Below are 14,041 nucleotides of genomic sequence, written 5' to 3' on the forward strand. Positions count from 1 at the left end.
TGATTAATCTTTCTGAAGGATAAGTTGACAATAGGCATAAAAATTCCTTAAAATTTTGTGGATTCTTTGATTTAATTGCAAATCTAGAAATTCATTCTAAGGAAGTAATCGTAATTGTGAACTAATATCTATAATGTAAAAAAATCCTACATTTCTAAAGTATTATTCACAGGCAAATACATTATTTTTTTTTCTTTCCAAATTATCTTTATTAATTCAAATGGAAGTATTCAGAAGATAATCTTTCATTTTCTTTTTTTTTTTTAATTATATTTTAAGTTCTAGGGTACATGTGGATAACGTGCAAGTTTGTTACATACGTATACTTGTTAAAGTACAGAATTTTCCTTTTCTTTTTAGGTTAAGAAATTGCAAGCAATGAGTCCTCTTACAAAGGGAAAACTCCATCTCAACGGCGACCACACCCAAAAGGGAAAAAATTGGGGACAACATTTCTTCAGTTACAGGTAAATAAAAACAAAATGTTGCTCATTTTTCTTTTTTGTTTTGTTTTGTTTTCAGGAGTACACTGTCACATTCTCTGAGATTTTAGAAAACAAATCACAATAACTATAGATGCTATTGTATATATTCTTTCAGATATATTTTATAGCAAAACTAGGATGTTACTACTCTCACTGTCAGAATAACTTACTATATTGGTTAAATATTAGTATCCTTATTTATAATTTGAAAATTTTACCACATTAAGGTTGATTTCCCTAACTCATAGACAAAGCAAGAGAGTCAACCTTAAATGTCAGGCCTAATTTTGATGTTCTACTCTGTTTCTATTTAACTAGAGAAACTGAATTTTATGTATCCTACACTTATGAATTAATTATTCAATTCTAATTTTTTGCTTCGATCAAACTGGCAAAACGAATAGCTTTTCTAATCATATTTTTAACTTCTCATTGGTATATCACTTTATGACATGATCTAGTATTAATTATGTGGTTCAAATTGTCTGGTATCTCTGGACCTGATAAACTTAATGTGGGAATGCCTCAAGAAGTCAAAATAGTGCCTTTGAAAAAATTAAATACACAAAATATACTTATAAAATGCAAATATTTCAGAAGTTCATATTGAAGCACTTGAATAAATGGTCAGAAGAGAATTTAAATATTTTATAAAGTGAACCATATAATTAAGTAAACACTTGAGTTTCATACAGTTTGCTAAAGCCATCGATCTCCCATGCCAAAGATTCTAATACCACAGTAGTAGTAGTTTCCAAGTGGTCCTAATTTGTGTTTATCTCTGAAGTTTCTATGAACCAACCTCTTTCTCAGTCTGGTTAAGTAAAAACAAAACCAACAGTGCATACAATATGCATATAGGTTCACTCAGTATAGATGCTGTGTTTTTTTTGTTTTGTTTTGTTTTGTTTGTATTATTTTGAGAATGGAGTCTCGCTCTGTCACCCAGGCTGGAGTGCAGTAGCGGGATCTCGGCTCACTGCAACTTCCATCTCCCGGGTTCAAGCGATTCTTCTGCCTTGGCCTCCAAGTAGCTGGGATTACAGGTGCTCACCACCATGCCTGGCTATTTTTTTTTTTTTAATTTTTAGTAGAGACAGGGTTTCACCATGTTAGACAGGATGGTCTCAATCTCTTGACCTCGTGATCCCCCTGCCTTGGCCTCCTAAAGTGCTGGGATTATAGGCATGAGCCACTGCACCCGGGCGATACTGTGTTAGTTTAATGTCAAGAACAAAAGATTGGAAATATGAGGTATATACTTTTTTGATTGAATACCAGTGAGATTCCCAATCATGGATGAATTGTGATACTTTACCCAAGGTTTTAATTTTTAAATGTCTGCATTTGATAATGCCATGTTATATGCAGTCCTACTTTCTGTTAGGTTGGTGCAAAAGTAACTGTGGTTTTTACCATTACTAATGGTTGTAGAAAAATTATTGATGCACTTGGGAATCACCAACAAGTGCCATGTAAGAACTAACACCAACTTCTGAAAGAAAGAAAACCATGAACTCTAACATAACCTTACTAGGTTAAATATGTGGAATACATTTCTAATTTAATTAAATGTTACCATTTTCATTTTGCATAGTACTCCACTTAAGGGTTTTAGACTTCCCAAGTGTGTTACAACATATCTATGATCTATAAGAAAGAATTGTCTATTAGGTTTTCTATAAACAAAGAAAGGTTGGAAAAAGGTATCTATCTCCCCACTTTGGTCTCAAGTTCAAGGCTACTGAGAATTGATTCTTGGGAATGAATATGCTGAACACATAAAAAGCAGCCTGACTAGGAGAGACTATAAGGGCCAAAGATAAAGAGAAACAGTGATTCTCTTTGTGATGCGGTTGCCCTATCAGTACCTTGAAATTAGCACTTAAAACTAAGAGTGTGTATTATCAATAACAGCATAATTTTTAAAGTACCAGACCTGGCTTCTTTCACCAAGTAACTTGATTAAAAACAAAGACAAAAACAAACACTTTCTTTCACAAAATCAGACATTCCAACTATATTTCAGGGCAGACAAAAATCAACAAGGAGATAATGTTCTATAAAATAATACTTAATTTTAGATTGCCTTAGAATTTGACTATCCATATTATGGATAGTTTACATGCTGAAACCCACAGCTCAGTCAGTCATATAGCCTTCTGCTTCCCAGCTGGTGTGTGTTCACAGGGAATGCAAAGTAAATTTCTTGTAGCCTTGAACAATATATAATTAGAAAGAAAAATCTGCTGTCAGAAGGAAAAAATATCCTGTATAATGCACTCCCAGGCCAAATATAGAAGACTCCTGGTCTTTCCACTGTTTTGGCTTCTATATACTTCCAGGGAAGAGCACTAACAGTGATAACTGCAGGTAAATTTAAAGAGTGTCATTTAAAATACTTTTAGATGTCATCTGTGTTCAGAAGTCTCCACTGCTGTTTGTTACCTTCATGTCTATTTCAGTGCCATGGATTTGTTGAGCCACTGTTTTGATGATTCCAATGACAATATCCTGAAGTCCTTCTCTCTCTGAGTAGTAGTGCAGAATGAGTCCTTTGCCCTTTTCTGCATCAGTGCACCTAAAGGAAGGTGCACGCATTCCTGGGTAGATAGTAGCAAGGTGGTCGTGCAGAGCATCAAGGTTCTGCAGCAAAGAAGAAAGGGAGACCAATAAACAATGCTTCCACAATGACAGCAGACTCTGGGAAAGCAAGTTATGAAAATGAGTCAAATCGGAGTCTAGTGGGCAGATCAGTAAAGCAGCACATGTAGCAGCACATCCTTCACTCCACCAAGATATCAGTAAAGCAAGTGCCACAGAGAAAATGAAACTAACATAGTAGAATTAAGAAAAATATCTGTGCTATGAATGGTTAGTACATTTTAAGAAAAGATAAACAAATGGGATTAAAAAAAATGGCCGAAACAGAAAAAACATAGTTAATGGCTAAGGCAAAGATACTCATATTTACAAGAGCTTGGGGCAGTTGTTTAGAGGTGTTGTGATCAACAACAGGAAATGCCCAAAGGACTCACATGTTTCCCTTCTGTTTATACTGCAATTCTAAAACTTAATTTTCAACTCAAAAAAACCAAACTATGCCCAAATTATAAGCATATAAAACATAGGCATATTCTTTTGTGATTTCTATTTAACTATTCTAATATGTTAGAAATTAAAAATCTATTTCAGAAACTAAAGCAAGGTAATTTCTTCATGTTCTTTAATACGCTATCATCAAGGTGGAGTTTCATAGCTAATCTGTGAAATAACTACATTTTGAAATGGAAGTCTTGGAAAACTAATAAATTGGCCAATAAATATTTTCTGTTCTTGTAGCCTTGCCATTAATTTGGAAGATGCCACATTTCCCTGAGTCTCAGATTACTAATATACAAAACTAATTGGTGTAAAGAGTACTAGAAGATACGGTGTAAGCTATACATTTTATTTGGCTCAAGATGATTTTTCAAGTAACACTCAGTTCATAACATGTTGGGGGGTGTGTGTGTGTATGTGCTGCACATATATAGTAGGATATACACACAGCACAGCATGGTGTAGGAATTAAAAGCAATATGACTTAGGATCAATTAAACTTAGACATGGGTTTAAATAATGACTGTCACTTCGTAGGAAGGTAGCCAATTCACCCAATGTTTCTGAGACTTTATTTCTTCTGGCAAAATGGAGATAACTTTAAAAATGTATATAAAGCACTTAGCACATTTCAGATGAGTTGGCAAAACAACTGTCTCTGAAAGATTCCCTTGCCTTAATCCCTGCAAATGTGTTGTATCGCACGGTGAAAGGGATTTTGCAGATGTGATGAGGGTTATGGACCTTAGTTGGGAAGATTATCCTGGATTATCCAGGTGAGCCCAACCTAGTCACATGAGTGACTGTGCACTTAAAAGTCAAGAAGCTTTCCCTGCTACATCGTGAGAGAGAGAGGTGCAATGACAGAAGGTCGAAGAGATGGGAGTATAAGAAGGATTCAACACCATGCTAGCGATTCTGAGACGTAGGAGACTGTTGAAGGACTGGAGAGAGGTCTCCAGGACTTTAGGGCAGCTGCCTGCTGACAGTCAAGGAAACTGGGTCCTCAACCCTATAACTGCATGGAACTGAATTCTGTCAATACTTGGATGAGGAAAAAAACGATTATCCTCAAAGGCCAACATAAAGAAACACAGTCCCGCCAGCACAGCACGCTGAATATAGTCCAGTAAGACCTGCAATGGACTTCCAACTTACAAAACCATAGGGTAATAAATTTGTGTTGTGTTAAGCACTTAAGTTTGTGGTCATTTGTTATGGTAGCAATAAAAAACAAATACACCAAGCAAGTAGGAATCTATTCACAACTGGTGATTATTTTTAAAGAGAAGAAAAAAAGCAACAATAAAACAGTTTCAAAATGTCATGGGCATAAAAGAACATATCTAAAATAAAAGTACTGGAGGTACGCCAAAATTAAACTATGGCTCTCATTCCAAATGTCTCAAAGAGGTCAATTTAGAAAAACAGAAAAATCCAGTGAGATTACTGGGAAAAAACTAGAGTGAGGATGAGATGATTCCACGGGTGTCCACATTTGAGCAATACTCTACCAGGGCACCTACAGCATTAATTTTCTGTCCCTTCCACACATCCACTCAATCATGCACTCACTCTATAAAGTTATTGTATGTGCATTATATATCATACACTGTGCCATGTGGGCTGGGGGGGCAGGGTAGATGTTTGGATGCAGATCTGCATGATGTGGATTAAGCAGCTCATGGTTTATATCACAAATGGATGTGTAAAGAGGATTTTGATGAGCAAATGAGGAAGCCAACAACGCAGACTGAAAGAATGGAGTTAAAATCCTTCAAAATGAAGATGAGATTTGAGCTAGGTCATGAATTTTGGCACTCTAATCCAGATAAATGATTCAATGATCTCCTCAACTTGATAAATCTGGTGACTTTTTGAACTGTCTGCATCTACTGTTTCCTTCCCCACAATTATACCTGTCCAAGTCAAAATAATTCTTAGCAAAAACATCAATTCATCCGGATTGCCTCTAGAGGCTGCTATTGTCATGTAAAAGTAATCCAATATGGCAGACACTAAGTATTGAAGAGTTGTATATAACCTACAAACCCCTGAGTCCTAAAACTGTTTTACTTGGTAGTATGAGAGGTTCTTCCAATGACGAATCATTCTCATTAGAACTCTTCCCTTAGAAAGGACGACCTGAGAACTGCTTCATAGCCCTCCGAGACTCCTTATACTTGTACTTATGTGGTGAAACATTTTGTGAAAGAAAATCGGGTGAGAAAAAAAAATCACCAAGAGAGTTTTATTTTTATCTGCATTTCTCACAAAGTCAAAATTAAGCTTGTGGCTGCATTTAGAAAACGTTTCTAATAGAGTCAGGCCCAGGTACTGTGTTGTAGCTTACTTAAAAAAGAAATTGAGGTCGGGCACGCTGTCTCACACCTGTAATCCCAGCACTTTGGGAGGACAAGGCAGGTGGATCACTTGAGGTCAGGAGTTTGAGACCAGCCTGGTCAACATGGTGAAACCCCATCTCTACTGAAAATACAAAAATTGGCTGGGCACGGTGGCTCACGCCTGTAATCCCAGCACTTTGGGAGGCCAAGGAGGGTGGATCACGAGGTCAGGAGATCGAGACCAGCCTGGCCATCATGGTGAAACCTCATCTCTACTGAAAATACAAAAATTGGCCTGGTGTGGTGGCTCACGCCTGTAATCCCAGAACTCTGGGAGGCCGAGGAGGGCAGATCATGAGGTCAGGAGATCAAGACTATCCTGGCTAACATGGTGAAACCCTGTCTCTACTAAAAATAAAAATAAAAATAAAATTAGCCGGGTGTGGTGGCAGGCACCTGTAGTCCCAGCTACTCAGGAGGCTTAGGCATGAACCGGGGAGGCTGAGCTTGCAGTGAGCCAAGATCTCACCACTGCACTCCAGCCTGGGCAACAGAGTGAGACTCCATCTCAAAAAAAAAAAAAAAGAAAATACAAAAATTAGCCAGGCGTGGTGGGGTACGCCTGTGGTCCCAGCTACTTGGGAGGCTGAAGCATGAGAATCGCTTGAACCCAGGAGGTGGAGATTGCAGTGAGCCAAGATCTCACCACTGCACTCCAGCCTGGGAGACACAGCGAGATTCTGTCCCCCCCCCCCCAAAAAAAAAAAAATTGAACCAAACAATAACTTGAAATAGGCATTTTAATATTTTTTTCTATACAGAATGCTTACATATTTCATAAATCAGTGTATCAATGTGCTTATATCATTTTCATACTCTTTTTTTATTGGATTATTAAGACATTTCTACATTCACTCAAGCAGATGGCATAAGGCAGTAACAACTTGCACCACTTATGTTACTGGCACCACTTATGCTAAGGTAAGTCAGAGAGTGGACACAATCGTCCAAGTCAGTACTTCCTGAGTCACTAAAAATAGGCACTGCACGCTCACTGTAGGATACCAAAAACGCCAAATGAGAATGTTCACCTTTTCAGTCTTTTTGCGATAACCAACTCTCCAGAGATTTACTGTGTTATTGAATTTACTATTAATTAATTGAACAAGTAAAGTGCTTTCCTGAATCATAAAAGATTGAATACCACTTAATGTAATATTGATTTTCTTTAGATAGTATCTAATATAAAAAATACTCTTGGGATTGCTTGAGTTACAACCTTCCTTACTTGGCTTTACTCTTTCAAAATTTAAAGTAATTACCACAGCCAGACCATTACAAGAAATGGGATTAATGATTAAAAGTTAAGTTATTTTCATTTAAGTACACTTACATTGCTAATAAATGTGTCATCCTCACATACAAGTTACAGGTTTTTTTGCTACAAAAAGATTCTTACAATAGCCAACAGAAAACGCTTTCTACATTTGATAATGCTATCTAAACAAAGATGACAGTTCATCCACATTGCTCTAACAATGTATTCTGGAGAATAAGAGTTTCATATCAAAACTGATATTCTGTGTTATTTCTAAATATACCCACAGAAGCACTTACAGAAAGTAGAGAGCTGTGTGGTCCATTGCAAATAAGTATGTCTATATGTATGAAAGTAAAAAAGACACTGAAAAAATGTAAACTCTCATATTGCAGCACAAGTAGATTTCCAGGAAACAATGATGTAAACCTCAAATATGCTTTGATTCACTCTTGTAGGCTTCATGAAATCAAAAAACAGGAAAAATATAGAGAGCAGGACCATTCATCTATTTTGATATCTTGAGATACCTAAAGGTTTCAATTTCATAATTTCATTTCTTCATGTACTAATATCATTTTATTGTTTTTCTACAGACAAATGAATGTGGTTTTTCTACTCAGGAATTCTGCTCCCTGTCAGTCTGGTTTATTTTATCATCTGGCATTTATCATTTGTAAAAGAAAAATTAGTTATGGTATTCTAGGGTACTGTACTGGAGTTTCAGACATAGTACACTTCATAGATTTAGAAAACAAAAGACAATTTATCATTCCTTTGAGTAATACTTTAAAGTGTCACATTTTTAAAGACCTTGGAATGTTTCAAAATAAATGCATAATTTCTTTTTGTAATATGCATGCCAAAAATAAGTTCTTACATAATTACAGAGGCCAAGTCCCCAGAAGTCAACTACCTGATTTTCCTGTTTCAAGGACATCTAATTAAAAATTTTAAAGGATCCACAGAAATGGGTAAGACCTTGCCTTGAACGTTTTAAAGAAAAACATTTTTCAGTCTCTAAGAATCCTTGTTTTGGTGAATGGGGAGAAGGGAGTTGTCTGTTTTGAGAATATTGCTGCAGTTTAGATTTGCAAGAAATCTTTAAAATCAGTCATTGCAAACCTCTTTTTGTTTTTCAATGAAGGAGGATGAGGTACAGGATTTCCTTTCTATCCCTCACACCTCTGAAAAATAGGACCAACACCAACATTCTTTAATGAGAGTCATATAATTTAAAAAACATTTTGTTAAGTTTTATAAGAAAAAAGTCATTTTGGAATTTGAAGAGAAAACATTTAAACAAACTAGACCTAAGTGAAATGGAACACCAAACCCTAGATAATGAGAAACACCAAAGTAAATAGCATGAGATCGGAGTGAGTATGAAGTGAATGCTTTCATAATACTTTTCCTGCCTTTTCTTCTTGGAGCTGCTCCTTGAGAATTAAATAGCTTTCCAACTGAAAAGATATAGAGATTCTTTTCTAAAAGAAATACTGAAAATCTCTATTTAAAAAGAAACTGTACCAGAGTCACTAAACTTATTTAAATAGATATAGCTTTAAAGCTTATTCTACTAATTGCTTTTAAACTCATATTAAAAAAGATCCAGCCTATATACTACTACATGTAACAATCAATATTTTGAAAAATTATGAAAATATATACCAGTTATTCAAACTGAAAAGCCTTACAATTCTAGAATATTTCTTATCTTCCTTCACAAGTTTTTTTAAAAATTAAAACTACATCCCTACTTGTCGATTTTTAAATTGTGGATTATAGAAATTGGCATTGTGGATGCTGAGAAAACAGTTCTTTTTGAAATTCCAAAGTTAAAAATAAAGTGAATGGTGCACTTTTTTTCTTAAGAAATATAAATAATTTAGGGAAGTAGTAGAATTTACAGCTGTTCAGGAAAAATCCTCATATTTCCTAAAATAACTCTTTGCACAAACATTTAAGAATTAGATCAGTCATCAATCTCAGATGGTTCCTGATGGCCAAATCACAATGTTGTATTTAATAAGCCAAAACCTGGAGCCAACAGGAATTGAAGAAAATCCCACTGCAGGCTGAACAGAGGCGCAGGTTGATAAACTCAAATATATCTGAGTTGAGCGAACGACTGAAACTGTCACCATATCAAGGTTAGTTGAAGAAGCCAGTGTCTCCAGCAAATAATGAAAGAACGTTGATCTAACCATCACCTGAGTTCTATATGCATACTTAGGTCATAATTTAAATTCTAACTGTTCTCTAAAATTGCATTTGCCCATGTATATTTTCATAGTCAACCTGGCAGCCTTTGCTGCTCATTTTAATTGTATTTTAACTCTGTAAATTTGTAGGGGAGGTAAAGACAATATAATGTAATAATAATGTAATACCGTTGAAATTGAATTGGTAGCCCTGTTTGGGACTGACATGGCTCCTATTCCCAGGGATAATAGATTATCTTATCAAACACAGCTTTCTCAAAGCTCTTGACTCATTGTACAAGCATATACACACATACTAACACAGACATAAAATATAAAGAGAAAAATAATGCACAGAGTAGTAGTCTAGTTATCCATAGCTGTATGTCAAACAACTTTAATAATTTATTTGCTATCTTTCATGGTTCTGTAATTTGTCTGGCTAAATTAGAAAGTTCTACCCTTGGGATGGAATCTGATGGAAACTGGGCTGAAATTATCAGAATGCCAGAGTAGGCTGGTTTTCCAAGATGGATCAATCAAATGGTTGGTAGTTATTTCTAGCTCTTTGCTGGGAGCCCAGCTAGAACTGCTATCTGCCAATCTACACTCGGCCTCTCCATGTGGCTTGTGCTTCTCATTTCACGTGTCTGGGTTTCTAGAGGTACCATCCCAACAGCAACTGTTCCAAGACACCCAGGAGGAAACCAAGACTTCTTGTACTTTAGCCTAGGAAATTTAAATATCTCACTTCTGCCCCATTTGATTGGTTAAATAGTCACTAAAGCCAACCCAGATTCAAGGAAAAAAGAATTTTATGTCCCGCAAAGAAGAGGCAAAATCATACCACAGAAATGCATGTGAGATGGGAGAGACTGTTGCAGTGATTTAGGGAAAATATAATCTGCCATAATGCAATAGGACATTAGAGTGTAGAGGTGAGCATGGATTAAGGTGGAAATAACATTCAATTGAACATTCTTTATCAGCTATTTTCTTATGAAGCTTGCAAATCCCATGTATTCTTTGCAGTCTTTTCATCAGTACACTAGAAACTTCCGTTAGAAATTGACTATAGCGGCTGGGCGCGGTGGCTCGCGCCTGTAATCCCAGCACTTTGGGAGGCTGGATCATGAGGTCAGAGGAGTCTGAGACCAATCTCTGGCCTAAATAAAAAAAATTAAGCTGAGCATGGTGGCGGGCACCTGTACTCCCAGCTAGTAGGGGAGGCTGAGGCAGGGGAATATAATTGAGGGGTGGGCTTTACAGTGAGCTGAGATGCCTCTGCACTCAGCCTGAAGGCGACAGAGCAAGACAAATCTAAAATAATAATAATAATAATAATAATAATAATAATAAAAACATTAAAGAAACGCTAAAAAAAAAATTGACTATAGTAATAGCACAGAACCACATATTTTATTCTGAATTTACAAATAAAAAAGTGGAAAAAACTAAGAAAATTCTTTTCTTTCTTTTTGAGCGGAGTCCGCTCTGTCGCCAGAGCAGGTGCAGAGTGGCCAGATCTCAGCTCACTGTAAAGCTCCATGCCTCCCGGGACAAGCGCCCATACACCTCGCCAGCTAGTTTTTTGCTTTTTAGTAGAGGCGGGGTTTCCGGTGATGTTAGCCAGCATGGTCTCTATCTCCCAGCCTCATGATCCGCCCATCTCGGCCTCCCAAAGTGCTGGGATTACAGGCTTGAGCCACCGCACCCGGCCTGAGAAAATTCTTAAGATCCAAAAATCAAATTTAAAAAATGTCTTATTTCTTTTTCTCTTTTTTGATAAATTATATTTTCAATTATTAAATCAACCAAAGAATAAATGCCAAAGATTATTACTTTTTTCATCAGTCCACAAGTTGATGGTTTCACTGGTGATTTAAGAAAAAATCAATTCTAAACTGTGAAATGCTTTCCAGCTATTTTTGGTTAAAGTTTCAGGGTGGCTTAAAATAAGCATAATGCAAATTTTTTAAACTTGAATTTGGAAGCACAGGAGAGACTGCATAAGCAGGGTCATGAATTGGATATTGGCACCAAAGCCTTTCAAGGGGGTAGATACGTTAGTATTCGTTAAGTCAACTATGAATGGATATGATAACGTCCATGTGAAAAAAGAAATATGTTTCTGGAGCTAAGCTACAGATATTATCTCTACAGCATGTCCTTGAGTACAAAATTTAAGCAAAAGAGGTATTATCCTGATAAAACAGGCTGGACTAAATAATTATAAAGACACATATACTTCAGAATTAATTAATTCTATTATTCAAAGACTGTTTCATTAATTGCCTATTATATGCTGTGTCTAGTACTTAGAAATTTGTTTTTAAACTGTTTCAAAAAAAGGAAAAACAATGGTATGGTATGTATATACATATATAAGACAGACCTATTCTTAATAATGTATTCAACTGAGACGCTGTGGACAGACTACTTCCAAGGAAATTGTGCTTGCTATGATGAGTGAGTCAGAGTTGCTCAGCTAATGCATAATCAAATAGTCTCCCCTGTTATGATTTCAGTAGCTATTTTAGTGCTCCCTAAAAGCTTAAAATGGAAATATTAGAATGACTATTTTAAAAGTGTCAACAGACACATGCAATGTACCCTGTAAATTAAATAATAGACAGTAATTTAGTATGTTCACCTGAAAAGGAAATTGATCTAGTGTATGTCTCTTCTTTTATATTTCAATCTATGATTCATCTGTAAATAAAATTACAGGCTCTCCCTCAAAATGGGTTACCCTGAGTCAAATAATTCAGCTTGATCTATTGGTGTGTTTGCTTCCTATTGTGTGTTTTCTGCTTTTGCACAAAAAACAAATATTCATTTTTTTAAAAAAGATATATTCATTTATTCTCAGATATACAGATTGCACCTGTGAAGGTACAAACATTAAGAAATTATACATGATCTCTGGCTTCCTGAAGTTTATATTCCAGTCCATCAAATGGGAATGATAATGCAGTATGAAAACTACTGTGGCTTGGGAAATGCAGTGTCCTATGAAAATAAGAGAGAGGTTAGTTACCATGACTAGGATAAGACAGAGTTTGGAGAGAGGAGTGGCGTCTTCCCAGAAAAGTAATTTTACCTGCAGGATTAATAGCATTTATCTATGGGGAAAATGCTGGAACCATATTCCAGGCAAACAGAGAAGAGCAGTAGAAAATCTGAGAGGATAGCGGGAACAATATAAATACAAGTTTCTGAAAGCAGTTAAGTTTGGCTGGACTGGGGGAGAGGGAGAGGGAAGATGGAGAAAGAATGAAGGTTTCTATTGTTTTAAATATTTTGACAGTTTCCAATGAGTAATAAAAAATTACTCCATAGTTTAAGCAAGAAAACGATACGTTGAGATACATTTGCATTACAGAAAAAGCACCAGAGTTATAGGATGGAGAAGAGATTGGAGGAGTCATGAAGAGAAGCAGGGAACCCATCCAACCTCTAGATAACGGCAGACTCTCCCAAAGAAGTGTGGGGGAAATAGAGAAAAGTGGCAGAATTCCCAAAGCTCAGTATTTGGGAAATAGAATCTAAAGATGTGGTGACTGATTAAAACCAGGGCTGAAACAGAAAGAAAGTCTTTAAATTTTTAGCGAAGAGTTGAAGTCACCATAAAGAATATTTTATTAATTTATGTGATAAAAATATCAATCTTTGTATGTGTGCTGGTATGTTAAAACAATGTATGAAAGTTAATGATTTTGTTTTATAGTCACACAGAAAAAGTCCACTTAATTTCTGTGTAATCAGCCTAATGATAACATAAATATCTACTTTTTAGAAAAGCAGTACTTTAACACATTCAACTTGCCCTTAAAATGTATAATTTCAAAACCAGGAGAAAATAAAAGAACTGAATCATAATGTAAAATACTGATGAAAACTTTACAGTATTCTAACTTTCTAGTTTCTTCATTTTTCACTCTCACATTGAAAGAGAAATAAAATAAAATTGTGTATAATTTAAAGCTATGTTAACTAAATTTTATACAACCAAATATATCCAAAATATTATCATTTTAACATGAAATCAATATAAAATTGTGAATGAGCCATCTTCTATTCTTTTTCTACTGTCTTTGACATCTGGTGTATATTTTACACTTGCAGCACATTGCGCTTTGTTGTATGTATGCATGTATGTAAAGATAAGGTCTCACTTTGTCACCCAGGCTGGAGCACAGCAGTGTGATCATAGCTCACTCACTGCTGTCTCCATCTCCCAGGCTCAAGTGATCCTCCTGCCTCAGCCTCCGAGTAACTGGGACTACAGGCGTGAGCCACTCCCCAGCTTGCACATCTCATTTTAAATGCTGAGCAGCCTCATGCAACCAGTGACTGTTCCATTGGATAAAGCAGTTCTGGAACACAGAGAAACACACCTAAAAGGCTGCTTGCTCTCTTACTGTGCTGTAACAAGCTTAGCAGATGGTCACCATGAGCACAGGTTAAAAAAAAAAAGGAATTAATAAAACCATTTGAATCTTTGTTTTGTTATGTAAACATGGCCATTGAGAGAGAGAGAGTTAAAAGCCAGAACAACTGAAAGTTGAAACTTTGCTAATAAGT

General features: G+C 36.0%; 1 protein-coding gene across 4 annotated transcripts in view; it reads right to left on the reverse strand.

The window, feature by feature from the left end:
- Positions 1 to 14,041, reverse strand: part of GUCY1B1 (guanylate cyclase 1 soluble subunit beta 1) — a 48,447-nt gene that overhangs the window by 14,627 nt on the left and 19,779 nt on the right. For all 4 annotated transcript variants that reach the window (XM_021938889.2, XM_021938892.2, XM_021938890.2 and 1 more), the window contains one exon: positions 2,934 to 3,131. In XM_021938889.2, the coding sequence (XP_021794581.1) occupies positions 2,934 to 3,131 (198 nt within the window). The remainder of the gene's footprint in view (positions 1 to 2,933; positions 3,132 to 14,041) is intronic.

The sequence above is a fragment of the Papio anubis genome, chromosome 3, assembly GCF_008728515.1.
Source record: "Papio anubis isolate 15944 chromosome 3, Panubis1.0, whole genome shotgun sequence".
Taxonomy (NCBI): domain Eukaryota; kingdom Metazoa; phylum Chordata; class Mammalia; order Primates; family Cercopithecidae; genus Papio; species Papio anubis.